The 26,861-nt window shown below is 35.6% G+C and overlaps 2 protein-coding genes across 5 annotated transcripts; one reads left to right on the top strand and one right to left on the bottom strand.

Moving 5' to 3' along the window:
• The first annotated feature begins 98 nt into the window (after positions 1–98).
• On the top strand, positions 99–15,838 carry LOC117619556 (exocyst complex component SEC8). 3 transcript variants are annotated; one of them, XM_034349539.1, is made up of 28 exons: positions 101–426; positions 734–840; positions 2,937–3,040; positions 3,546–3,758; positions 4,050–4,223; positions 4,722–4,826; positions 5,158–5,267; positions 6,076–6,246; positions 6,838–6,985; positions 7,078–7,184; positions 7,292–7,599; positions 7,715–7,878; positions 7,997–8,112; positions 8,472–8,542; positions 9,736–9,866; positions 9,967–10,016; positions 10,786–10,886; positions 11,506–11,618; positions 11,770–11,877; positions 12,377–12,574; positions 12,796–12,881; positions 13,487–13,673; positions 13,780–13,857; positions 14,088–14,189; positions 14,384–14,458; positions 15,087–15,182; positions 15,267–15,316; positions 15,398–15,838. In XM_034349539.1, exons 3-28 carry the CDS (start codon positions 2,999–3,001, stop codon positions 15,483–15,485), a joined length of 3,192 nt encoding a protein of 1,063 aa, XP_034205430.1. In that variant the 5' UTR covers positions 101–426; positions 734–840; positions 2,937–2,998; the 3' UTR covers positions 15,486–15,838. The 3 variants fall into 3 exon arrangements, with proteins under 3 accessions (XP_034205432.1, XP_034205430.1, XP_034205431.1); XM_034349540.1 differs by having other exon boundaries at positions 734–826; XM_034349541.1 differs by lacking the exons at positions 15,087–15,182; positions 15,267–15,316 and having other exon boundaries at positions 99–426.
• A 508-nt stretch (positions 15,839–16,346) lies between these two features.
• On the bottom strand, positions 16,347–26,202 carry LOC117620214 (kinesin-like protein KIN-UC). 2 transcript variants are annotated; one of them, XM_034350356.1, is made up of 21 exons: positions 25,765–26,202; positions 25,447–25,547; positions 25,212–25,334; positions 24,825–25,010; positions 23,915–24,136; positions 23,642–23,804; positions 23,162–23,311; positions 22,794–22,882; positions 21,886–22,098; positions 21,613–21,747; positions 21,080–21,259; positions 20,607–20,783; positions 20,186–20,305; positions 19,877–20,005; positions 19,663–19,801; positions 19,458–19,550; positions 18,076–18,201; positions 17,600–17,725; positions 17,207–17,350; positions 16,998–17,126; positions 16,347–16,691 (listed from the first exon to the last, which is right to left on the bottom strand). In XM_034350356.1, the coding sequence occupies exons 1-21, from the start codon at positions 26,036–26,038 to the stop codon at positions 16,543–16,545; spliced, it is 3,168 nt and encodes a 1,055-aa protein (XP_034206247.1). In that variant the 5' UTR covers positions 26,039–26,202; the 3' UTR covers positions 16,347–16,542. The 2 variants fall into 2 exon arrangements, with proteins under 2 accessions (XP_034206247.1, XP_034206248.1); XM_034350357.1 differs by lacking the exons at positions 20,607–20,783; positions 21,080–21,259.
• Between the last annotated feature and the right edge of the window lie 659 nt (positions 26,203–26,861).

The raw sequence follows: 26,861 nt of genomic DNA on the forward strand, positions 1-26,861 counted from the left end.
GGATTAAATTTAGACAAAAAAAGCCCAAAACCATTTTAATTGCCTCACATGCGAATTTACTTAATTGCCCTTTTAGCATTTTGGTTTTCTGATTCTCCCTTTCTATCGTTGAAAACCAAGGCAAAGCTTTTGAACGAAGCTCAGTTCATTTCCACGAGCTCCGATCTCTGCCCTTCGTCTCAAAACTCCAATCTTCAGTTTTTTTGCTTCCATTTCGTTGGGAAATCGTTTATCTCCTCGTTTTTTATTTTTTAGATTTTTCGAATTTTGTCAAATTGAGATGACCTTCGCACGAAGCCAAGATTCTGATTCATGAGCTCTACGTTTTGTTCTTCGTCTCAGAGCTTCGATTTTCAAGATTTCTAGTTCGATTTCTTGTTCAGAAGTAGTTTTTATCCTCTTATTCTTCTGATCGTTCGAATCGAAGTAAGTGATATTTTTTTTATTTTTCATTTTTTAGCAGTTGAATCAGACCTAGTTTTTATTCTTTGTTTGAGATACACAAAAACAATTTGTTTGTGATTTTGTGCAAGTTTAGAGTTTCAATTTGCTTTCAATTTAGGATTCTGATTTTGAATTGCCAATAGTTAATTTTTTATCTTTATGGATTTGAAATTTCTAAATATTTTAGATGGCATTTTGTCAAATTTTTTTTTCTTTTTCCGAATTGATTTAAATCTGATTTAAAGATGTAAATAACGTTCTGATCAGGTTTTGGTTTTGATTTGTGCAGGTTGGAGTTTCGATCTCTGTCCTAGATTTGCAATTGTGTGATTGGTGAGATTTTTGCTTGAAGACGTTTATTCTCATTGGATTTTCAGTTGAGGTGAGGTATACATGGTAAGCTTCGGTGATCAGTTTATCTTTTGTTTCTATGTAGTGTTATTTATCTCCTTTTTTATATCCGAATTTGGTTCTGTGATGTGTTGTTTTCATGGTACTGTTTGTTGTCTCTTGTTTCCGGAAAAAGGTTTGCTGGTATCTTATATGAGAATGAGATTTTGGGAATTCATTTTATGATTGAGTTGAAAAGAAATTGATATTAAACTTGAAAAAAAAATTGATATGGAAGTTGCTATTAATATAGTGCAATAACCTAATTGCAAGGAAACTTTAAGTTAACTGATCAATCTATTACAATTTCACAGCACAACTTATGCAGCAGGAATTTTTAGAATCCTGCAGTTTACCCGTTTTGCATTGAGCATTTGAAGTATCATTTAAACTCGGAATTCTTTGAAATTTTGACATAATTTAGTTTCACATGCCTTCTTCAATTGTGGAAAGTTTCGTGCCTTTTGGTGCAAAGCTCAATTTTTGGTGCATTTTATCTTACAGGACGTACCTGCAGATTTTTCCTTGTGGCTAGTAAAATCAATGAGAAGTTTCTAACCATTTTAAGTTCTTTTAAGTTTGTTGATTTCTTCCATTAATCTTTTACCAAATTTTGTATTGAAACGTCTTGTAGTTTAAAATATCCTTGTTGTTAAAAAAGGTTGAAAACAAAGTCCAACCAACTAAGTTTAATTTTATTGGTTGTTTCCATACCAGCAGTACAGTCTCCAACTTATCAATAATCCTTCTATTCCTATGCTTTTATTTGACATTTATTCATTTATGCATCCCTTTAACTCACACCTCAATTTTGGGGTGTGACAGAATTGGCAGTTACTGCAGATGAATATATAGCTTGTTGTATTTTGGCTTCATGTAAGTATTTTTCAAAATTTTATATGCTTTAATCTTTTTGGAAGAATGGTGTTTTTTGTTGTTGTTGTTAAGTCTTTTAATTTCTTATAGGTATGTGCTTCATTTTTGCTTCAATGATTTGTGAAGTTTCAGTGGAATTATTATACTTTTCTGGGTGCACTGTTATTACTGAAGTCATCTGTTATTACCTGTAGTCCACTGCTATTACCTTCAGTCCATTGTTATTACTTGTAGTCCATTCTTACCTTCTTTAACTACTCTTTCTTTTTGTTACAAGTCCTAACACATTCTTTGTCATCATCATTCTTGGTTTTAAATCTGATAGTGCTATGATATTTGCCATGGTTTTGGGAGTGGCTTGGGGGTTTGGTTGTGAAATCGTCATCTTCTTCTGTTGTTGCTGTTGGTGGTGGGCTTTGTTCTTGTGATTCTTGTTCCTTTGATCGTTGTGCTCTTGTTTTGTATCTGAGCCTCACGATTTCTTTTGCTGACATCTAGTAAAACAAAGCAGGAATCAGTGGTCATTACTGTAGTTTTGTTGCTAGGTAATAGAACTACAACATAGCTAGATAAATGTGCATTTGGATGTATGAACACTAGTAAAAGAAAGCAGGAATCAGTGGTCATTACTGTAGTTTTGTTGCTAGGTAATAGAACTACAACATAGCTAGATAAATGTGCATTTGGATGAATGAACATCTAGTTAAAGAAAGCAGGAATCAGTGGTCATTACTGTAGTTTTGTTGCTAGGTAATAGAACTACAACATAGCTAAATAAATGTGCATTTGGATGAATGAACATCTAGTTAAACAAAGCAGGAATCATTTGTTGCTAGGTAATAGAACTACAACATAGTTAGCTACAACATGTAGTGGTTTTAGGTATAGAAAATTCAGCTCTGCTTTGCCGACTACTTGTGTAGAGCTTAGTTGAAGATAATCTAATTCTGCATCTTTGAAGATACTGCATATGCATTTGGAACTGGAGTTTCAATAATGCCCTCTTTGGTTGCTCACATTTTAGGAAAAAAAAAAAAAAAAGGGAAATAATTTAATAGAAATTAGAACATACTTTTTTGGTTGTGTTGGTTTAAAAAAGCTAAAAGTCTTAGTTCAACGGAGTATCCTTCCAGCATTTACTTTAGTTAGTTTTGTGTTGAAAGCTAATTGTTATGCCTTGGATTGAAACAAAGTAGTAGCGTATGAACAGTGCCTTTTATTTTCAGTTTGGACTAAGCTGTGCTGGAATGAGTTGAGTTGTACAGCTCTTCCGAGGTGAAAGCTCAATATGGGAATTTTTGATGGATTGCCTGTGTCTCCAGACAAGGAAGTAAGTTCAGTTCATTCATCTTATTGTACTTGTTAATGACTATTTTTGTGGTGGTGTGCACCGGATATGGAGCTCATATTCCCATTTTTCACGTTTGTATTACCTGTTGGAATTGAAATATTGTATTCTCCTCCCATAACAAAGAAGATGATACACAACAACATGCATGTAAGCTTTTAGGAAAAACCTTATGAAAGGCACTGTAGTGTTATTTCTACTGATCAGAAAAAGAAAAAAAGAAGAAGCTGGAGGTTTCTATATATTCATGTCTGGCGCCCTGCATAATGTCAATTTATTGAAATTATACCAATGACCTTGTGAGGTAAGAGCATACAAAGAATTTACAGTAATACATTTCTGCATCTAGAGCTAGAAGCATGGACGGACATATGCAATACAATAATTTAATACAGTGATTATACTTTAGCATGTATGCCATGTTGTGCATACCGCTTCTTGATGTTACTTTCTCATTTTTCCTTCTGTTATATTATGGTAATTTCAGCATTTGAGGGAAGAGATTGCAAATATAGATGAGAGCTGGGCTGCTGCTCGTTTTGATTCATTACCTCATGTTGTCCATATTTTGACGTCCAAAGATCGTGAAGTTGAAGTCCAGTTTTTGAAGGAGCAAAGTGATGTTGTTGAGGAGGTTGTGGATGAAGTTGTGCATAACTATCACAGTGGCTTCAACAAAGCAATTCAAAATTATTCTCAGGTTTCTTATAGTTTTCTTGATCAAAATTTATAATGCATTTGTCCCTTTTTTTCTGTAGTCTTTCTTTAATTTCCTATTTTTTTAGCAACCACGGTGATAAAAAACTGAATCTTTTAGGTGTTTAATACATTCATATGTTTTCATACAAAAAATAAAAATGTTAAGAATGTTTTTATTTAAAAAAATTGCTGTATCTGCGTTTTAGTTTTTTCTTTTGGAGGAAGTGGGGTTTGTCGGAAACAAGAGTTAACTCTTGCATACTACTATCTCACTCTTTTCAATTCCTTCCAGATCTTGCGGTTGTTCAGCGAATCTACTGAAAGTATTGGTGTCTTAAAGGTTGATTTGGCTGAAGCAAAGAAGCGTCTTAGTGCACGCAATAAACAACTGCATCAGTTATGGTACCGGTCGGTTACATTGCGTCACATAATCTCCCTCTTAGATCAAATTGAGGGCATAGCTAAGGTTTGTCTTATCTTTTCCTGTCTTTAGATTGTATCAGGATCAATGGTATTGGGATAGTTTCAGTCAGTCATAGTAAACTCTTGACCATGATCTTAGCTTTTAGGAGTGTGTGCCAACAGCACTCTGCTTAATCCGTTGTACTTGAGCTGTAATCATATTCGTTTCTCATACTAAATAAATCCATGAGCATGCATACATGTATGGATGTATAATTTTTAATTTGATACATGTTAATGTATTTGTATCCTGACCTTTAAAACCCATGAATTAGAAGTACAATTGCAGATTTAACACAAACACACCCCCGCATCACCTTACCACTCATGACTTAGCTCTATAGTTGCAGATTTAACACACATGGTTTGATACATCTTCATTGTCTGGTATCCAGACCTAGTCATTGAACTACCAGCGATAAAAAAATTTCCAACTGAATGATCTTCATGCCATTAATTGTAAATTCTGAAGATCTATCATCTATTTCAAATTGTGGCTCAGGTTCCCACTCGGATAGAGAAGCTGATTGATGAAAAGCAGTATTATGCTGCAGTTCAATTTCATGTTCAATCAATGTTGATGCTTGAAAGGGAGGGGCTTCAAACGGTAGGTTGTTTTTCAAGAAGCATCAAATTTTAAGTTCAATAAGTTTGTCAACTCTTTTTTATTTATTTTTAAGGTGGTAATTTAAATTGATAGCTTCTCTTCAGTTGCAAACCTGGTGGCATTATTCTGATGATAATAGATATTGCATTGTTGTCTGCCTGATGCTCCAGTCTCTTTCTAAAATTTGCCTAAGGTCATCAGGATAGGGCCTTAATAGATTCATGCTTTCTCATTTTTTTTTCCTTGACGCAATTTAGCACTGAGAGTAAATATTTCAAAGATACCATTTTAGTTGTGTATATGAGTTGGTAATTATAATTGATTGGCCCAGGTTGGTGCCCTTCAAGATGTTCGCTCTGAGTTGACAAAGTTGCGAGGAGTTCTGTTTTATAAAGTGCTAGAGGATTTGCATGCTCATCTTTACAACAAGGGTGAATATAGGTATTTACTTATCTCTGTCTTGTGGGCTACTTTCTTACGCCTTAGCATCACTTTAGAAATAGTAGTTTTAAGGAAAAAAGAAGAAACATATTTTACATTTTTATGTTATAATCTTCATTTGTTTTGCATACTAATATGGTGGTTCGGAGGTTTTGTGTTGTTTGGCATTGGGGCATTTTTCTAAAATCTATTGGTTTCTCTATTTATAGAGATTCATGTTGGCTGTACATTTTCTGTTTGTTGCTGCTGCTGCTGTTGCATGCTACTCTTGAAGTTTTTCGGGTTTAGCATAAACCTAATTTTGGTTAACCAATCAAGAAAAGGAAAAAGAAAAAAGAAAAGAAACTAATTAAGTTCTTTTGCCTTTTTGTTGTTTACTTATTCAATGGAAATGAACAAGAAAAGGTGGAGAAAAAATCAGTTTTCCTCCCAAACTCTCTCTCTTCTGAATTGGTGAGATTTGAGAAGAAAGTTGGTCTATAGGAACAGCGGTTGCCAGAATTGTATTTTCTCTTTCTATTCTTTGCATAACAAAAAAAAGGAATAATATTAAAACCTTATGTGCAAGTGAAAAGTGAACCAGACCTCGAGTTAATATCTTACTGTCTAATTGACTCAGAATTTTATACAAACCTATGCCATTTTGAGACAGAACTCCGACTCTGGGAGCACTTTTTTCTTCTTCTTGAGGAAATTGGTGATTGATTAATTTGCTAGATTTGTAAATCTTTTTTTTTTTTTTTTTCCTGTCCTATACCATCAAAAGCTACTTCTCAGATATAATCCTTGTGCTGATTATTTTCTGCAGCTCAGCTGCTTTGAGCTTGCATGAAATGGATGATGAGGTACCAACCACCACAGCTGTTGTATTTTCAATGAGTAACTCACAATCCCTGTCTCGAAGAACCAGGTTAAAAGGTGACAATCAATTTGGTATTCATGGAGATGGATCATATAGGACAGGTTCCATTGATGGAGGGTAAGATTAGAAAATTATCTGTAACAGCTTGAAGCTGCTACTATCTTTATTGTTGCATGCTGGGTTTTCATTCAACCAAAAATTTGATTTACATTATATTCGTTTGAAAATTCTATTACGTGGTAATTTGTGGATTTCTTTTTGTTCATACTCTCCTCTAGAATCAACGTATGTTCCCATGTCTCAAATTCTTACTTGACATTTTTTCTTTAGCTGGCTTATTTTATTTTCTCAAGATCCTCCTGGAAGCATGTATATTTGAGTAGGATAATAATTTCGGTCTTCAGATATGGGGAAGATCCCCCACAAGGTTAAATTGTTGGAGAGAACTTTTTATTGGCTGCTTAATGCCTGTTTAAACTAGTGCTTGGAAAGAAGTTAAAAAATGGTTACTCTGGTTTCTCAATCCTAATAAACGGCCAGTTCTTTTTGTGTCTAGGCTTTTCATGATATCCTTTGCAACAATCTTTTCCATCTGTTTGATTGAAAATTTAAATCTACTATGGATGAATTCTGTTTATAATTTGACATATTATTATATTGTGCTTTTCATTTTGTAAATTTATATTAAATTCTGAATGTTTTGTTCAGTTCATCTTTTGATGGCCCTGATGAGGAGGGCACTCTGGAACTGCATGACGAAGCTACCTCAGATGGGCATAGGGTCAATGGTGATGTCAAAATTGTGCCTCGTGAGATGCCAACATGGCTTCAGTACTCCACCCCGGACGAATTTCTTGTATGAAGACTGATTAACCACATCTCATTTTAGCTTTTGAATGAATTTCTCATTCTTAGTGCTGAAAGTTCTGGGTTTTTATTTGGGTGTAGGAAGCAATAAAGAAAAGTGATGCTCCACTTCATGTCAAGTATCTGCAGACCATGGTTGAGTGCCTTTGCATGCTTAGAAAAGTTGCGGCTGCTGGCGCTATAATATGGTTTGTTCTCTTGTTGATATACTTTTTCCTTGTTTGGTTTGTCGTCTGCTGTATTTCAAGATGATTTATCAACAACTTCTTCGATATTGTTTTCTTCCCTATAACAGCCAAAGATTGCGACCTACAATTCATGAGATTATCACATCCAAGATTAAAACTCATGCAGAGCTTGTTAATTCTTCGAGATCTGGCATGGGGCAGGCTGCCCGACCTGCAAGTGCTGGTCTACATTTCATGAAGGGACAGTTACAAAGTTATCAGTTGCCAAAGCAGAAGCGTCAGAATGGGATATCATTGTCTGGAACTCTTTTGGCGGTAAGCCCTGTCTCACCTGTGATGGCTCCTGCAGGGAAAGCACAGGCCGCGGCTAAAGAACTTCTTGATTCGATTTTAGATGCTGTTGTTCGGATATTTGGTGAGTTACTTTCTGATTGTTATTGTGTTCTTATTATTTCTAGTTTTTAGGTTTTCATTTTTGTACATAACATACTTTTAACGTTGAAACTAAATTCCCTAGCATAATTCTTCAGAGAATCATGTTGTTGTTGGGGAGCTTTTGGAATCAAAGTCTTCTGTTCAAATGGACATGAACACACCAAAATCAATGCCAACAGATGTAAATTGGAATCCCGATTTGGAAGTATCTCAAGTTACTGGAGGCTACAGCATTGGTTTTTCCTTGACAGTATTACAGGTAATCTGTTTCAAGTTTTCGATGATTAATTCCAGATGATGTATCCCGTAATCTGTTTAGGGACATGCATGTTGGTTCTAAAAACTCTTTCATATCCTTTTCTTTTCATATGTTAAAGAGTGAATGTCAACAACTTATTTGTGAAATCATGCGGGCAACTCCCGAAGCTGCATCTGCCGATGCTGCTGTACAAACTGCTAGACTTGCAAACAAGGTCCCTTCCAAAGACAAGAGGCAAGTAAATTTGTTTTATTTTCATCTAACCATATAATATTCCTTGTTGATTCTGCTTTTACAATATTTAGGTTTTGTTGAGTTTCTTTTCTGTTAAGGTTATGTATAGAACAGTTAAAGTGATAACATGGTGGGGAATGTGTTCATTATAACCAACTGACCATGACACATTAGTTAGGTGGTGTTTCTCTGATAGCTGTTATATATGGATTTCTGTAAGTGGTTGAGGAATAATTCTATAGGCATAATATGTCATTGGCGACATTAGCTCCCTTTTCTGACTCTTCTGGATATCTCCTTTTGCATGGAGTTACTATCTATGGACTCATACCATTTTTTTTCATGATGATGGGTAACAGGAATGGTGCAGAAGAGGGTCTTACCTTTGCTTTTCGCTTCACGGATGCTACTATTTCTATTCCCAACCAAGGTATGCTGGATTTTGCTCCTGCAGTTCCTTTTCCTTTATACACCCACACATGCGCATCACTTAAATATTCTGTATCTATCCCGGCTAGAATGTCAGCCTTATCTAATGGATAACGTCAAATTATGGCGTTCTTGAATTAGATTGATGGTGTGGTTTCAACAACCTTTGTTAGGTTTTATATAGAAATTTAAAGGCAGTTCTGTGTAAGTGATGGTTTATAAATAATTAAATATGAGTGATATGAATGTTGCAAAGTTACTTGGACCCTTCACTTCATCTTGTTGCTTTATACTGCTGTCAATAAGACATGGCACAGGTAAGTGGTAAGGGGCACTAGGAATTGCAGATGCATAGAAGACCTTCGGAGAAAGACAAACCCTGATATACTTTGGCATCGACCCTCGTCTGACTCCCATACCCAAGTTCATGTAACATATGTGATTGCACAAACTCCTTAGGAAATGAGCTCTATTTGCGTAGTTATTTGATGAGCTACTTGTTATGTATATGAGAAGCATAAAATTCACATCAGAAATCTGATGACACAGGTTTTTTACTTCTAAAGTCCTAATAAAGTCCTTCGTTTTTCATGATAGACACAATAGATTGATATGGTACTTGCTGATTATTGAGCTTGTCTGATGTGTGTTAATGGATACTTAATATATTTTATCATTTATCTTGCTGTTGTTTCCTATATTGCTGGACATTAGCATGATCATGGAGTATGCAATGGTTAATTTTGCAAACAGTAAATCAGTGCTCATCACCCCAAGGATTGCATAGAGTGACCTTATTGCTTAGATCGCTTTCACCTTTTTCTTATATGTTTGAAATGATTTGTTGTCTGTAACTGAAGATACAGTAGATAATGAAGAAGGATGCTCTTGCCCATCCTTCCACAAATATGAGTCAGTTTGTTATGCAGTGGGTTTTTCGAAATCTTTTGCTTTGTGGTGTTTGATACCACAACCAATCCTCAAGTTGGAGTTTCTGTTTAAGACCTTCTTAGGGGTGCTTTTCTAGTTTGAAGACTTTCTCAATAGGCTGCTACTTTCATAAGAAACATTCTTCTCGACTATGGTATTTTATTTTATTAAATTTTTTTTTTTCCCAGTTTTCAACATGTTGTGTGTCTGACATTTCTATTAGTTATTAAAATGTTATCGTGGCCTGCATCTTCCATTCTCCAGGGGCTGACCTCATTCGTCAAGGCTGGAGTAGGAAGGGTTCAAACGTATCACAAGAAGGTTATGGGTCTGCAGCTGTCTTGCCTGAGCAAGGCATATATCTAGCAGCATCTATATACCGGCCTGTTATTCAGGTTTTTATGTTGTTCTTAATAATGTCTTTAAACACGAGATGTATGATTTGTGCACAGTGGGTTCTTCTTTTGGCCTTTTCTGACTTTCTGTGTTCTTCAGTTTACAGATAAGGTCGCATCAATGCTTCCCAAAAAGTATTCCCAGCTAGCGTAAAGCATCAAAACCTTTTTTTATTAATTTTTTTTTGAGTGCTTATGCATATGGCATTGATGCTAGTGATTCTTAGTGACTTTCACACTATTTTCATTTTCTTGCTTAATCAAATATTCATCGGCATGCGAAGTGAAATATGTAGGCAGAAGAAAATCCTGTTGAGGAAGGTAAAAGTCGCATGTGTCCAGTAATTTTCCTGTAGGTGGTTCAGTTGTTCCAACTATATATTGAAGCCTATAATTCCTCATATTCATATTTGTATCAACTGTTTCTCAGTTGCCTATCATATATCAGTATTGATTCGCGAGTTTGGGTAGACAGCCAGGAGTCTGAAAGCCTTCAGTTTTTATTTAACACACAAGGCAATATGTGATGAAACCCTTTTCATACATAGTCACAATGATAAAGGTTTAACTATTTTAGGGGCAATGTTTCAGGAATATGGGTTTGAAGTTTGGTATCTCTCAACCATTATTTGTAGTCTTACTAATCTCCATGCATAAGCACATGCTGCGTACTTTAAATATTGGAATCCTCCAAAATTTGGATTCTTGCCGTTTGAAGTTGGTTATGCTTAGGGTGTTAGAGAAGAACTATTGATGAAGTGATCTCTTTGTTTTGTTTATTGATCCACAAATGAATTTGGTTCATCTTCTTCATTATCTACCATTCTCCTGTTATTATAGGTGTTGCAATTCCTCCTTTTTTTTAATTATCCATTTACTTTACTGGAAAAAATTGTAATGCCAACTTCTGAATCTGCAGTAATGATGGATTGCTGGCTTTTGTGGAGAACTTTGTGAAAGACCATTTCTTACCAACGATGTTTGTAGACTACAGAAAAGGCGTGCAGCAAGCTATATCAAGCAAGTTCCATAACTAGTTACTCTACAATGACTCCTTTTGTTTCTATTAACCTGCATAGCATGAAACTATGTTGGCCAAATGATTTCACTCATATGTAGATACTTAAATGTTTAATAATACTTCGGTGTAAGCTATCTCTCTTAAAGGTCTCTTACCCAAGTAAGAGATTAAAGACTCATGCCCTTTTGTATAATTCCTAATTGTTTGCAGACACCATTTCTGTAAACAATAAGAGAGAATTCTATTATTACTGCCTTGCACATTCAGAACATTGAACAAAAGTTTTCGCATCCATAATATAACAGTTACTGTGCAAGAAAGCAAGTGGAGGAACAGGAATACATAGTTTCTTAATTGTCTAGACATGTTTATTCAGTTTATTAAAAGAGAATTCTTATTTATTTACTTTTCAAAATAATTCCTGCTACTCAAGTGATTTTGAAAGTTGCACTCTGGATTATGTCATAAAATTATGTAAAGATGAGTATGTTTGTGTGACTCATATGGTCACCAGTCCTAATTATTATATTTTTTAAACACCTGATATGGCCATCAGGCTTTTGGGATCTTCATTTGTAATAAAAGATCTGATTTCGGGAAGCATTCTCATTCTTATAGGTCCAGCTGCATTCCGGCCCAGAGCACATGCTGCTGCTTCTTATACTCCATCAATTGAGAAGGGTCGACCTGTCTTACAGGGACTGCTGGCAATAGATTATTTAGCAAAAGAGGTAAGTTTTAGGTTTTTTTCAGAGAATTCTTATACTTTATAGTATTGCAGTAGTGTCTCTCTACTCCATTGTAGAACATTTTTTTTAAAATTATGCTCAAGTTATTTCACATTTATGGATGAATAATCTTCTTTGAAATAATTTACTCTAGGTGCTTGGTTGGGCACAAGCTATGCCTAAATTTGCTGGTGACCTTGTGAAGTATGTGCAAACTTTCCTTGAGCGAACCTATGAAAGATGCAGGACCTCATACATGGAGGCAAGGATGTTTCCCTTTTCACTTTCCTATTGACTTAGCACAACAATATTATTTTTGGATATGTTATTCTCTGCTTCTTTTCCATTGATTATTTTGTGTTTACTTCTTGTTTTTCTTTATGTTAATGTTTAGAGTATTTAATGTTCTTCTGGATTGGTTGTTTCAGCTGTTGTAGACAAGTGTTATCTCTTTCTTTTCTAAGGGAGGAGACGTGGAGTTTAACGGACAAACACTATATTGACATTGTTTTATAAAAAATTTAGTTGCTGTACAGTTTCCGGAATGATGCCAATCCTAATATAACTTAAATGAATGATGCCAACTGTACACAAATATAAATGTCAACAATTTTAGATTGATTTTCCCATTCTGTCATTTATAAGTTATTGATTCCTGTACCCTGATAAATATTGCTTAAGATGGTTCATAGCCAGTGGGTGGCGTATGCCATGACAAGTGATCGCCTTTATTGTTTCATTCAATTTTTGGTATTCTTCAGGCAGTTCTGGAGAAGCAGAGCTATATGCTCATTGGCAGACATGATATCGAGCAATTGATGCGTCTTGATCCAGCAAGTTCATGTTTACCAAATGCATTTGGTCAGTCAAATATTGAAAACCATGCTTCGGATTCTGAAAATCTTGAGGTTGAATTAGAACTAAGTGATTTGTTATTGAATTTGCGGCCTATTAAGCAGGTATTTCAATTGCTGTTTGATGTTACAAGTTATTCTTTCCACTTGAATGTTCAACATGTCATTTTTATCTTGTTTCTTGTTTTTATTTGTTCAGTAAAAGATTTTAGATTAAATTCTCTTCAGATCATGTAGTATTGAAGCCTTGCTAATGAAGTAATTGATTAATTCATTGAATGTTAAGATTATGGATTGACTTTCTTTTTCAACTCTGCCTCTCACAGGATAATCTTATTCGTGATGATAACAAACTGATATTGCTGGCTTCCCTTAGTGATTCATTGGAGTATGTTGCGGAGTCTATTGAAAGGCAAGCTCTCATCTGGCCGCAGTCTAGAATTTATTTTGGAATTTTCTTTTATTAGTTTCAGTGCGTGTGCAAATGATCACATAGTGGAAAAACAGGAAACTTGTTAGTTTAACCAAGAAGCAGAAAGATCCTATTCTTAGTCCCTATGCTCTTCTCCATGTGGAAATGAGTTGTGTTATATAATGTGTTATCATGAGAATAATTATGAATCTACTTGTGTGAATGTTATGCTAATGAAATTGTTTGATGCTAACTTTCCTTCCCTAGAAAATGGAAACGCATATCCAAGAACTTATGTTACCTTTATGGATGCGAAGAATCTGTTTTTAGAAGTTTGGTGTTTCACACACTCATGAGGGAAGTTTTAATTCTTTTCAGAACTTGAGCTAAAAGAAGAATCTACAACCCCCTCATTTGCTGATTGATCCCATTCGTTTTCAATTTGCACAAGTCTTAACCTCAAACATAGGATCATTTTGATATTTTTATTCAGTTTGGTATCCTACATTTGTTTCATATTTCATTGAAAAGTTAGCTTTTAAATCTTTTCAGTAGCAATTTATTTATGATAGCTTAAATGGAGCACAATTTTGTGCATTACATAGGCTTGGGCAGACAACTTTCAAAGCTCCAAATCAAGTAGAAGAGAGTGGCAAGAATCATCATCAACGAACAACTAGTGCTGCATCCAGGGATCTAGCATCATTTGCAGATGAGTATAGAAAATTGGCAATTGACTGCCTCAAGGTTTTACGTGTTGAGATGCAATTGGAGACAATTTTCCATATGCAGGTATGTTGAGATGTTCACAAATAGAGTCTAGTTTGTGAGCGATACATGTTAGAATTGTCCTGCAACAAGAATAGCATCTTAGGACTGAAAATTGTGGTTTAAACAGGAAATGACAAATAGGGAATACATGGAAGACCAGGATGCGGAAGAACCAGATGACTTCATTATTTCACTTACTGCGCAGGTTAGCTCATCTCCAGCTTTAGCAGATTGGAAACACTATACACTACTGCTTTTGTACTTTTCTCTCTTGATTTGGAGGGATATGCTAAACACAAAAATGACTATACCCTACTGCTTTTTAAAGGAAATGTATTTTAATAAAGGAATTAATTCCTTAAGAACCACTTTTTCTGAGTGCCACGTTTTCTTGGAAATGGACCTTACATTTTATTTTTGTTTCTCTACCCATAGATAACACGCAGAGATGAGGAAATGGCACCTTTTGTTGCGGGAGTGAAGCGGAATTACATATTTGGTGGAATTTGTAGCATTGCAGCAAATGCATCCATCAAGGTTTGTACCTTCTATAGAATCTATTGTTAGATCATTCATGAAATTCCATCTGCTGGTGTTGCACATTGTAGTTTCAGAGATATATCCTATATACTATATATACTTGTACATTTCTTCTTTTCCTTTCAGACCGATTTTTTTTTTTCCTTCTGTTGATTGCCGAATGCTGATGAGAGATAATGCAATCTTAACAGGCTTTGGCTGATATGAAATCCATCAACCTTTTTGGGGTTCAGCAGATATGTCGGAATTCAATTGCACTGGAACAGGTAAATCATTTTCTAATCCATATCTGATATGGTTTAATGCATTCCCTAATTGCTAGACGTATTTGATAAATCTCACTCTCTGTTAATCCTTCAGTCTGTCAACGAGTAGATCTTGCCATGAAAGTTTTCCCTTTAAATAGAATATCATTAAGTGGAATGGGACATGACTCTATAGGGCATATAAGCTTGTGATGAATCATTGTTTGAGTGATTGGAATCGAGAAGCCTTTTCTAAAAGACTGATCAATTGGGAAGTTGCATTGTCTTTCATGTATAAAGGGGATAGAGAGAGAAGTGTTATGGTATTCTGTTTCACTTCATGCTAAGAATTGCATTTGCTTATCATATGTTGAAAATGCCCGGGACAAATGCACTTCCCCATATACAAAACCACCTCATTAATAAATGCCCAAGGAACATGGTGAATTCCTTTACCTCCTGTTGGTCTTGCTGGAGTTTGGTATCATTCTCTAGAGGGTTGACTTAAGAGCTAGTCGTCATATAATTTTTAACCTAGTTCGTTTTCGCTTCAATCCATAAACCCTTCCCGAATGTTGAGATAAAGCTTTCTGATTTTGATCTTGAATTTAGTAACTTTACCACCTTTTTGTTATTATTGGCATTGCAGTCCCTGGCTGCTATCCCATCAATTAACAGTGAAGGTGTACAACAGAGACTAGATCATGTCCGGACTTACTATGAACTACTAAACATGCCATTTGAGGCAAGTCATCGGTATCAAATTTTTTTTATTTTACTCTGCAAGTTTTGTATTTTCCAGTGATCAATATTTTCTACCTATTTGTAGGCCTTGCTAGCCTTCATCACAGAGCATGAGCACTTGTTTACAACCTCAGAGTTAGTCAATAAATCTCTCTATTTATTATGTTCAGACAAACAAGTGTAGCTGCCGAATAACAAGTTACATTTCTCTGACAGGTACGCAAATCTTCTAAAGGTCCAGGTGCCAGGAAGGGATATTCCTGCCGACGCTCAAGATCGTGTATCAGAGATTTTATCCCGCTAGCTTTCTTTTGGATTTCTTTTTTGTTTGCCAAGATTGGTGGGTTCTTTGTACTGGAAAAGGTGCTAGCATGCATGTAAAGTGTTGGTCATTATTTCTCAAATTGGCGGTTGCAGCAAAAGCAGGTACAAAAGCAAATTTTGTGATAGTTGCCACCCAACATGGGAGACCATGTTGTGGCAATTTTAATTTTTGTTGTTGCTGAACTGTAGAATGACGAGATTAATACCGTTCTTTCTGTTTTTTATTATTTGTTCAATTTTTTTGTATTTATGTTTGCAATCTGTAAGAACTTAATGCTTAGTATAAAAGCCAATGTAAATTTCATGGTAGTTAATAATAGTAAATCATTTGTATCTCGATGTGTCAGTTTATCCAAGTACTAGGACTGGGTTACACGTCAACCCGGTTGATCGAATTTCACTTTGAATATCTGCTGTTTGATTGAAAATGCTTTTAGCTTTTCCAGAAGCACTTCGAACAAGCCCTAAATATGGTTCTGCCGTGTGAATGATTTACTGACATCATGATTTTACTCTTGTATGATTGTATTACTTGGGGATGGAATGAGATTGGACATTGTTTTTCTTTAATCAAAATAAACTATGTAAAAATGGTCTGAGTTAGATCCGACTCAGGGTTTAAGCCTTAAGGCCTAGGCCAAGGTCTTGGGGTAATTTGGGTTTTCAGTCCAGTCAAATCCACCTTCAACTGCTGTTTCTGGCCCCAAAACAAGATTTTGATTTTATGAAATAGAGTATCACAAGACTTAGACAAGTACTGTTTCTTCGTAAATATTTCCCATTTAATTTTTTTAATTTTAATTTTTTCGATATGTCCCTCGTGTATTTTTGGCCTTATAAATGATGAGCAAAAGAACTGGGCTGGTAATAGCATTTCCCCATAAAAATCATTGTAGATCTCCCAATCCATGCATCACGCAAAACCAAGGCCCAGAGCCTTCACTCTTTCAAGTCCAGACTTCCAATTTCAGTTGATAAAAAAAACACATATGGCTACAAAACAATATGCTACAAAGGTTATGATTCTATACACGTTACTATTCAGCATGCATCTCATTCTGAAATTTTGAATTCACTCTCAACGCCTTCTTTGCTAAGTTGCGGATATCTTCCCTACTGGATTCGACTGATATTCGTACAATCTCATTCAGCCCTCCACTGGATATGAAATCTCTTGCATTGTCCTCTGCATGAATAATAGATAATAGAATTACTGCCTTAGTAGTTTATGATCTGAAAGGTAAAAAGGTTCATTCATCATACTAAGCATCAAAATTTCTAAACCTAGAAAGTGCAGCATCTGACCAAATTGTATACGAATTTGTAACACCCGTCATAGTTTTTCTGCTGCTTGTGTTTACTAGTTGAATCATTCTTTAAAACTTTCAAAAACTTGAGGAATGTAATGTAATCACTATTGGTTGTCTGATTGATTTGAAATATGTAAAATTCTCAGTCAAAAATGCTTAAGTCCAGTCAGTGGGATTATTACCATTTTGTGCCAAATGGCAGAGAGCAAGCTCCATATGGCGTTGTGTTGAAGTTGAGGTAGTCTTGGAGTTTCCAATCAACCAGGTAAGGGCACCATCTTCCATCAAAAGTGAACGACCTTTTCTGTGTCCTGCACATGTTACACTCCATACTCAATTAAGACGCAGCGTTTAAATTTACGCAACTACGAAAAGGGCAACTTCTACGAACCTTGAAGAATTCCACGGGATTCACATTTTGCGAAGTTAGCCAGCCCTCTAGCAACCTGAGCAACAACATCGCTACTCTCGGACCTCGCCATTCCCAAGAGTGCCTTAATGCCTCCATCTTCTTTCAGCATCATGTGTAATCTTTCTGTAATTAACAAAAACCACGCTTGCCTCCATCCATTTAAAAGGACACTTAAGAGATAACATAATAAGATACATTTGGAGTTTAAACCATGTTTTGAGTACTCAACCACATATGGCATAAACGATATGATGATGCTAATTAGTGATTCGGTTAAGGAAAGATCATTCGGTACTTTGAAGTTAAACCGTGTGTCCATATGCTATGTACAAAAGTTCTTGATAAAGTACTCTAAAATCATCTTATGCTTACCATTTCCGCATAAATTAGCGAGTGCTCCAGCAACCATTCTAAGAGTTTGTGGATCATTTGCCTTGCATGCTGTATCTGCTAGTAGTTGAGCTCCACCTCTGCTCATAATTAAGCCTTGATTTACCTCTGAGAAGAGTTAAAAGAGAAACAAAAGACAAAATAAGAAGAGGAGGATATAAATTAAGGAAAACGATCAAAATTCAACACTCTTAACATCAATTTCTTTCCCCACCCCTCCAAAGCCCCAACCTTTTACTGCCTAGGGTCTTGCCTTTCCTAGAATTAAGGAGTCATTTTCTGCCGACCTTACTACAAGACCACAAGATAGCAGGCAATACATAGTTTTATATTTGTCAACAAGTGTGCAGTTCAATGTTCATATAATCAGCAACTCCAATGGTATATGCTTAATAATCAGATTGGTTTGCATTTTCCACAAGCATGCTACAGTGCGTGAAAAAAGGAATTAGGTTTACCATTCATTGCCAAATTGGCAATGGCCCCAGAAGCCACTCTAAGGATAGTTGTATTTTGTGAGGATCGCAACAGAGTAAGCAAAGCATCTAAACCGCCTTCCTCCACAATCTTTGCCTGATTAGTATCTGAAAATAAAGGAAAACCTTAATTGGTACACATAACTAAATCCTCAAGTTAATTGTTGGCCCTGTGACAGGAGCAGTGATAGATCATGAAAGAGACCTTTCAAATCAAATGCATAAAAATATGCCATAGAAGATCACTATTATAATTTATGAGAAAATCAAAGTAGCATGCATCAATTTTATAGGAACACAAATTTTTTTCCCATTAGACTGATTTTCTGATACCAACCTAATAACACATGGCATTTGATTGTGGGGATTAAGATTTTCTCTATTTAACAGTGGGATTAAAGATAATTGGCAAATAAAGGTAAAAAATAGTTGTTGAATAACGCCCACATCAAATATTACTAGCAATATTATGTAGTTATTTATACAAGATCAATCTACTGGAAGTTATTTTGACTGCTTTTAATTTTTGTTACTGAAAACATCCAAAAATAACTTTGTTGTTGATTAGGCAAAACAAATAAACAGCTACTTTCTATCACGAAATGTGTGCGCTGCTTTCTAGCAAGAAGTGCGTGTTTGCGTGTGGCTAGAAACATAAGTAGCATGTACGTACTAACACATACCCAAGAGCTAACAAAATTTGATATTAAGATTTATATAATATATATTTTTCTTGACAAATGACAAACAGTGTTAGTACTTCAACCAATCTTTTAACATGAACACTCCTTTTTTTCATTTCTTTTTTGGCCTGAATATGAATATTCTTTTACTTGGCCCATATTTACATATTTTATTTTTAGACTACTTGGATCTAAGCAAAATCTGGATCATACTTCGAGCTAACCTGTCCCATAGCTTAACCAAATTCCAGAATAAGAACTTCAGTGAAACAGATGCATGTCTTTCTTTAACAGAAACACTAACAGATGCATATTACATAAAGGTAGAATAATGCTACCCAGTTAAATGACCAAATGGGCAAATTTTTCTGGTTTTCTGCATATTACACAGCTACGGTACGTCCTACATTTTTGCATGATGAGAAAACTAGAAAAATGTTCTCCAAAGAGTTCCTGAGAAATTTCATCTAGTAAAATCAAGTTAAGACAAGGTAATTTGCAAAAACTATAAACTTAAGGACGACAGCAATTCATAAAAGATGGAGGGAAAGGGGGAAAAGGTCAGATGCAGAATGCCCATGAAGCACATTGCAATAATAATACCGTCAACTCCTTTGAAAGGGGATGAAAAGCATGCATTTATCCGCTAATATAGAATAGAAAATAAAGGAAAATGCGTACCTTCAGCTGCAAGATTGGCTACCACCTTCACAGCGTGGGTTTGTACATCTGAATCTTCGGATGTCAACAATTGCAAGATCTTTTGAAGCCCCACTGAATTCATTTAGTAAATTAAATTGTCAACGGAAATATTTCAATGAGTGGAATTGGAAAAGGCAAAAATAGTTCTCCAAACTTTGTGGCTTTATTATATAATAAATCTTACTCTCTTCACATAATTTTGCAATTGTGGCCCTCTGACCAGAAAGTGTATCCCTTGATGGATTTGAATTGTGTAATCCCATTGGATTCCCAAAAGCAGAAGATCCTTTATGTATATTTTCCTTCATATATGATTTCTTGTCCTGGAGAACTTCAAATATAAGAACTTATATTTTAATGATGAACATCATATTTTTGAAAATGCATTAACAACTTGCCTCAAAATCATCTTCTTTCTCTGGTACAGCCTTCTTTAATTTGACCAGCTCATTCTCTACAGTCTTCCTTTGCTTCTCTTCAATTAAAAGTCTTTGCTTCACATCTTGAAGTTCTTCACTGAGTCTTGCCTTTATAGTCCCAATTACAGAAAAGATCATGAATAATTTAGTATCCCAACCTTAACTGAAAACTAAACTCATTTAAACCGTAGGTGCAAATGCATGACCACATCAAAATCACTAGTAGTCTACATGTTGAGGGGGGAAAAATACTGAGCCACACTTTTCCTTTTTATATGTTAACCGTACCTTCTCCTCTGATAGATCAGTACGCTCTAATTTCAAGGACTGAACTTCATTTACAGCTTGTTCATGTAGCTGATTCATTTCTTGTAACTTCACTTTAAGTTCACCAATCTCCTTCTTCCCCTGGATTTTAAACCACAGAGCAACATATTTTAATAACAGTATGTGTGTAAAGGAGTCTTGAATTTTGGAGAATCATCAAACCAGGGAGATTAAAGGCAGATAGCGGCTGCATAAAAACTTTTCCCAACTCAACAAAAAGTACAATTTTAATTATTTAGGGATTAATTTTTATTTTTTTTTGCCTATATACATGTTAAAAATAATAGTATTGGATAAATGCCACCAGAAGCACACTGGACTCTTCCAAATACAGGGCACATCACAAAGGCGTCATCTAGTAAGTTTTAAGGATAAGTTTAACCTGCATTGAGTTTTGATGATCACGTTGCTTCTTCGCCAAATCCAATTGTTCTTCCAGATCTTCAAAACGGGCGTGATCATCCTCCAATTGTTCTATTAACTCAGATATTTTTTTCTCATACATCTGAGTAGTTTCGGCAAGTGCTAACTGATATGTAGAATTTTGCATCTCATGTTGCTACAAAAACAAAAACAAAAACAGTGATTATGGTTTGTGGTCAGATATAATGTTTCCATCATGCACAAAAAAAGAAAAAAAAAGAAAAAAAAAAAGACCATAATTCAAAGTTTTCAAAAAAAATACAAACATAACGTGAATGAGTAATGCATAAGAAATCATACTTTAAAATTCCATTTCCAAAATAAATAAATAAATAAAATAGCATGCCAAGGATATTACAGAAAACTGTTAAAAGTTAAAAAGGGAATAAAAAAAAAATGATATGTTCTATGAGAAATGCATAAATAACTTACTTGAATAGTCTTCTGACCTTCAGTCAGAAGAGTTTTCACCGCATCCAACTGTTCCTCTGCGCGTTCAGCACGATCATGCTCTTCTTCTAGCTGCTTAATCAACTTTGCTATTTTCTCCTCATACAACTGAGTGGTATCAGCTAATACTTTCTGATACATAGAACTTTCAAGCTGGTGTTGCTACTAACAGTAAGAACAACACTATAAGTATTGTGCTCTGCGTATAAAGGTCAAAATATTTTATTATGAAAACAGTATAAACTCTACATATGTGTGTCTGCTGCTGCATAAATGATTTGTCTATATGATACTTTTTGTTTTGTTTACCATTATTCTAAAAAGCAAAGTTGGGATGTGGGCCATCAATAATGAGAAAAGAGACTAGCCACTAGAATGGTAGAACCAACATCGATAATCATGACCACAATCTCGCCTCAGCAAGATTGACAAGGAAATAACTAGATGAATAGCCATCAAAATGAAATGAAGATGGACGCCAACATTCTCGCACTGTATCTTGAAAAAGGAAATACCTTGCCATGTTCTGAACTTGCTTCAAGCTGTGCAACCTTATCATGCATCAGATCACTGTGTTCTTTCTGACGCTTCAGCTCATCTAAAAGATCCTTCAGCTCCAACTCCAAACGAGTATTGTCCTTCTCCAAAAACTGCAAGCATGCAACAGATATTATAAAAGGAAAAGACAGACCAAAAGACTCAAATATGTGTAACATCCAACCCTCATCATATTAAGGCCAGGATTCTTCAACCAAATTACAAATATGGTTTCTAGGAGAGACAACTACCTCAGACCTTGAGATTAGATTTTGTTTGGCCTCAGAAAAAGAGTATTGACACTCTCTCAGCTGACTTTCCAATTCAAATTTGTTACTGTCCAACAACTTCTGTTGCCTTTCCATTTGTGCAGTGAGATGGTCTACTTGGTTCTCAAGCTTCCGACATAGACTTTCATAATCAAATTCTTCTTTAAGTTTCACCATGTTTACTATTTTCATTGCCTGCAAAAGAAGCAACACCATGTCTTGTATGAAATATAAGTTTCTTGCCAATTAAATAAATGAGCTAAACTAATAACATGACATGACATCAGCAGTTCAAAGTATTATGAAACCAAAAACAGATACTAGAATTTACATTGGAACTCAATTTAGCCATACATAAGGGTTAACATAAACTTCAATGCCTTCTTCCTTGTTTGTCTATTCTATTCTCTTCCTTGTAAATACATCACATACTGAGACACAAAACGAAACCTGGACAAACTGATAGTTGGTGTTCTATAACCAAGGCAAGACCAGATAATTGAGCTGATTACATCGTCAACTAGCCTGACTTTTGAACTAGGGAGACCCCTTAGACCATTTTCCTCAACAAAAAAAGAAAAAGAAGGCCCGGAATTCTTTGACGGGGTAAATGATACAACTAGAGGCAGGGATATAAATTTTTGTCACAAAACCAGCAGACTCATTTCTTAACATTTTGAACTCAAATTAGGCCACATGGTTCCATTCCTCATCAATACTAATTTATTGAAAAGAAATGCTACCTGACAAAGTCTAAGAAGAACATAATGCATTTACATGCTAGTTTTCATCATAATATATAAACTTCCAAATCCTTACAATATTGAACAAATTGAAACTGAAGTTCCAAGGCATTAAAAGAGAGATGAAACACTCTTCCAAATCCTCACCCGTTGTCCAAACATAATTGTGCTAGTGGTCTCTGCATAGTGCCTTGCTGATGGCCCAATCGTTATTATAAGTGAAGTCCTCGCAGAGCCTATTTAGTAGAAAGAATAATGCATTTCCTTAAAGGAAAATCATAAAAAATTAAAATAAAAACTGCAATTATACTATCAAATTTGAAGAATAACATATATAAACATACTATCAAATTACTGTTTCTCACTGGTCTCACCAAATGACCAAATGATATTCTCAAGCAATTAATTAAGCCCAAATACATAGCAAAGAACATTATCGATGTAATAAAAATGATGCAAAATAAAAATGATATACATATAAAGATATAGAGCAGAATGTTAGATATCTGGACAACCTCCAAATGAATCACGAAGCAACCTAGTAAGCTTAGAATCTCTCGTAGGGATATGTGGACTGTTTTCCGCCAATGCATTTATACATTTTCCAAGGGAACTGAGTGAAAGATTTATAAATTTAGCCTCCTCGAGCAAGTGGCCCTCACTGCCTGCAACATAAGAAAAATAATGTCAGGAATAACAATGCCATCAAACCAAGATGCCATCCCAGAATTTTACAACTGAAAACTGCAGATTATTTCAAGGAAGAATACATGCTATCTGGCTTAAATTATCATGCTTCCAACACAAGATATGTAGAACCCAGCAACACTTATGGAAAGACCTCGAGTGAAATTAATAATGCTTAGTGTTGAGTCCTAAAAGTGATTGTCATAAATAATTTAAAAAATGCCAGTAATCTTTTAATAATGGAAAAACAAGTGGGGGGAAATGAGAGCTTAAAGTACTACTTCAGGTGTACAGTATCGACGACAAACCAGATTTATCTATTCTTTCAGATCCTGCAAGATCGACAATCAGCAACTTGCTTCTTCGAACTATAGGTACACTATTTCTACCAGATAAATCAGCCCTAGAGGCTTTTTCTTGAGAAATCATCTCATCTACAGCATTCCCTTGCACAGCTCTGCGAATGAAAACCTGTAAACATAAAAGATTCAAATAATGAATAAGTCCAGATCACTGTTATTCAAGGAAACAATGTCTAGCAATCATTAATCAATAAACCCAAAATTATACAACAGACCCACCATGAGAATCGCATGGCTACGTGAAGATTCCGTATTCAGCTTCGTGTTAGCTGCATGACGGTTTGCCTCACCAATTTGCAGAAGTTGTAAAAAGTGATCAAGATCTTTAATTCTTACTACTGAAGCACCAGGAAGTGACACTTCACCAGTCTTGGGCTCCTCACTAATAGGAATATTAGTCTTTTCTGGTGCAAGCAAATCTTGAATAGATTCCATGTACAACTGGAGCAACAAACACAGTTCTTCATAAATGAGCAATCACCCAACATGTGGTAGTAACATGACTATCTACTTCAACATATAAGGGATCATATGACAAGTAATCTTTAGAATTTTGGAACAAGTACCAACTGAGAAAATATAAGTTTATGTTCATAATAGTTATTGAAAGATATGGCAGGCACTTAAACTGCAAACAATATATAAAGACAAGGGTTTGACTGAAAACAACTATATTTTCAGCCATTCTTCTTCTACTAATAAGAAGGACAGAGTTCTACAAGAGATGGTGGAAGTTCACACCTTCCTGATAGTAATACCTCATCATAGTCTCATACAACAAATTGACAAGTTGATGTGATGGGCCTTAAACTGCACACATTACTTTCCTAAGTTGTTATTAAGAATTGCAAAGTTCTACTGAATGCCAAAACTTTTTTTGTTTTTAGCAGTGTAGCGTTCAACTCAAGAAATGAAAAGTTTCAATACATGGAGCAGTGAACAAAACCATGCTAACGGCGGAAATCTAGCACTTCAACAATAAAGTTTGCCCTGAACTTTGACACAAAACCCTGACCATAGTGGACAAAACCCTGACCATAGTGGATTATCAAACTCTCTAAGAAGTTCATATGAAAGAACAACAAACACAAAACACATAAGGAAATGTTGATGTAACATAGATTGCTACCTGCAAGTAGGAAACTTCCACGCTATCATTAGCTGGAGTTGTATTCGAAATTATGTCCTCCAAAGCTCTAACCATAATACCACGCTCAGATGGGTCATCTTTGCCCAGACTGCCAACTGTGTAAGTTTTCCCGGTACCGGTTTGGCCATAGGCCATAACTGTCCCATTATATCCATTCAATACACTCTGCAAAAGAATATCAAAATTGAATGTACATAATTAACATGGCATCCAAAAATTTTAAAGATAAATTTCTTCTGCGATAATGACAAAAGTAAACATTGGCTTGAAATTAACTAATGAAATAAAGATATCCAGACAGGTGCAATAGAACGACACATTGAGCATTTCAACACCTGCCATGAATATATATACTGGGCCACTCACCTCAACTACAGGTTTTGCCACTACTTGATAAACACGATTTTGGGAGGCAGTTTCAGTAAAAACTTCATCAAATCTATAAGACTCAGAACTCCAATTGTTCTTTCTCAACTTTAGCCGCTTCAGCTACATTATACATAGAGAGAAAATCCATACTTTTAATTTATTAGATTATTAAATAAATATGCTTTAAGAATCAATCATCATAATTCTGGGAAAATGTCACACTTCAAATCACCTCTGGCTGCAACTCAACACTGTCTGCGTAATCAGAATCCGAACTCCGGTCCTCGATATTTCTCGGTCGAAGCCTAACAGCAACCCTCACTCTTCCAGGCTCTGTTGGAAATTATGAGCCAAACCAAACAAAGACAAACAAAATACTTTTTAAATTTAAATTTTGTCCATTGCTCTAAGACTCTAAGTCTCACATCAGCAAAATCAAAGTTGAAATGTGCTTGATATCAATTTCGATTAACAAGAACATAAATTCAAAAATTCAAAACTAAATGAGAGAGAGAGAGAGAGAGAGAGAGAGAGAGAGAGAGAGGGAGACCTTGCTGATAGTCGGGGTTAGAGTGGGGAGTTCGAGAGTTGGGAGTAACGGAGCGCCGTGAGCTTGAAGACGGCTTAGAACGATGGCTATGGGCTTGTGACGACGTCGTTTGTCTACTGGAGTGAGTAGGAGGGACTTGCTGTCTCTCAGACCTCCCACTAACACCGTTACTGCCATTATTATGCACCGCTGCCACTGCTGTTGCCGACGACGATGATCGTACAGAAGACGAAGACGAAGAAGACGAAGAAGACGAAGAAAAGGAAGCAGCCATTGATTTTTGAAATCAATTCTGAGTCAGTAAATCCAGATGCAGAGAATTGCAGAGCAAGAAGATTCTCGAGCTTTATTATGATTCATGAGAGAGAGAGAGAGAGAGTGTGTGTGTGTGTAGAGGCCGGCACGACGGAAGAGAGAGAAAGAAAGAAAGAATAACAAATGAATGAGAGAGAAGGATTGCTTTTTGCGAAGCGCAAATTAGATATGAAAGAAACTGGTTCCCGCGTTGTGGGTTACGTTTGAGGAGACAAGAGACGGCCGTTATATATTTATTTGGTGTTTATTTTGCTGTTCTTTTTCCTTGAATGCCGTAAAGTAATAAAGTTCTGCTTCTCTTTTTCGAATTTCAGAGACCCACTTTTTCACCTTCCATTTCATCCGCACGTGGGACATGTCTATTATTACTGCCTTTTTCCCTGACATTCTGTTTTCTTTTTCTCATTGGCTTTGCTTGTCAATGTTGTCATTATATGAAAATATTTGTGGACCCAGTAAAGTTCTACAGTGCTGGGCCCAGTATGATGCTGGCCCAGCTTAGGAATCCCCATAGCTTATCCCTCGTCAATTCATAAATTAATCTAATTTAGAGCAATTAAGATTCGAATTTGGGCGCAATGCGACGAGTTATTTGTTCTAATCAATTGGCCGAATTTACGTCTGCGAAATAAACACGAACAATTCCGTCATGTGCAAATGGATGGTGGGTGAATCTATGTATGTCTGCTTGTAGGTCCCTCTCATAAATAGAACACCTTTGCAAGCAATTGCAAAAAAAATCACCCATTTATAAAAGCGATGGGCACATGTAGTGCTTAGGA

The sequence above is a fragment of the Prunus dulcis genome, chromosome 2 (genome assembly GCF_902201215.1).
Source record: "Prunus dulcis chromosome 2, ALMONDv2, whole genome shotgun sequence".
Classification (NCBI taxonomy): Eukaryota; Viridiplantae; Streptophyta; class Magnoliopsida; order Rosales; family Rosaceae; genus Prunus; species Prunus dulcis.

Bases quoted from the DNA above. Each gene is read 5' to 3' on its own strand.
- LOC117619556 (XM_034349539.1), top strand. From the start codon at position 2,999: ATGGGAATTTTTGATGGATTGCCTGTGTCTCCAGACAAGGAA. The intron at 12,882-13,486 runs GCAAGCTCTCAT...TGCATTACATAG, and splicing joins GTTGCGGAGTCTATTGAAAG to GCTTGGGCAGACAACTTTCA. The intron at 13,674-13,779 runs GTATGTTGAGAT...TGGTTTAAACAG, and splicing joins AGACAATTTTCCATATGCAG to GAAATGACAAATAGGGAATA.
- LOC117620214 (XM_034350356.1), bottom strand. From the start codon at position 26,038: ATGGCTGCTTCCTTTTCTTCGTCTTCTTCGTCTTCTTCGTCTTCGTCT. The intron at 23,805-23,914 runs GTGGGTCTGTTG...TTATGTTTACAG, and splicing joins GTAGCCATGCGATTCTCATG to GTTTTCATTCGCAGAGCTGT. The intron at 17,726-18,075 runs GTAAACCTAATT...AACTCTTCTCAG, and splicing joins TGCCAATTTGGCAATGAATG to AGGTAAATCAAGGCTTAATT.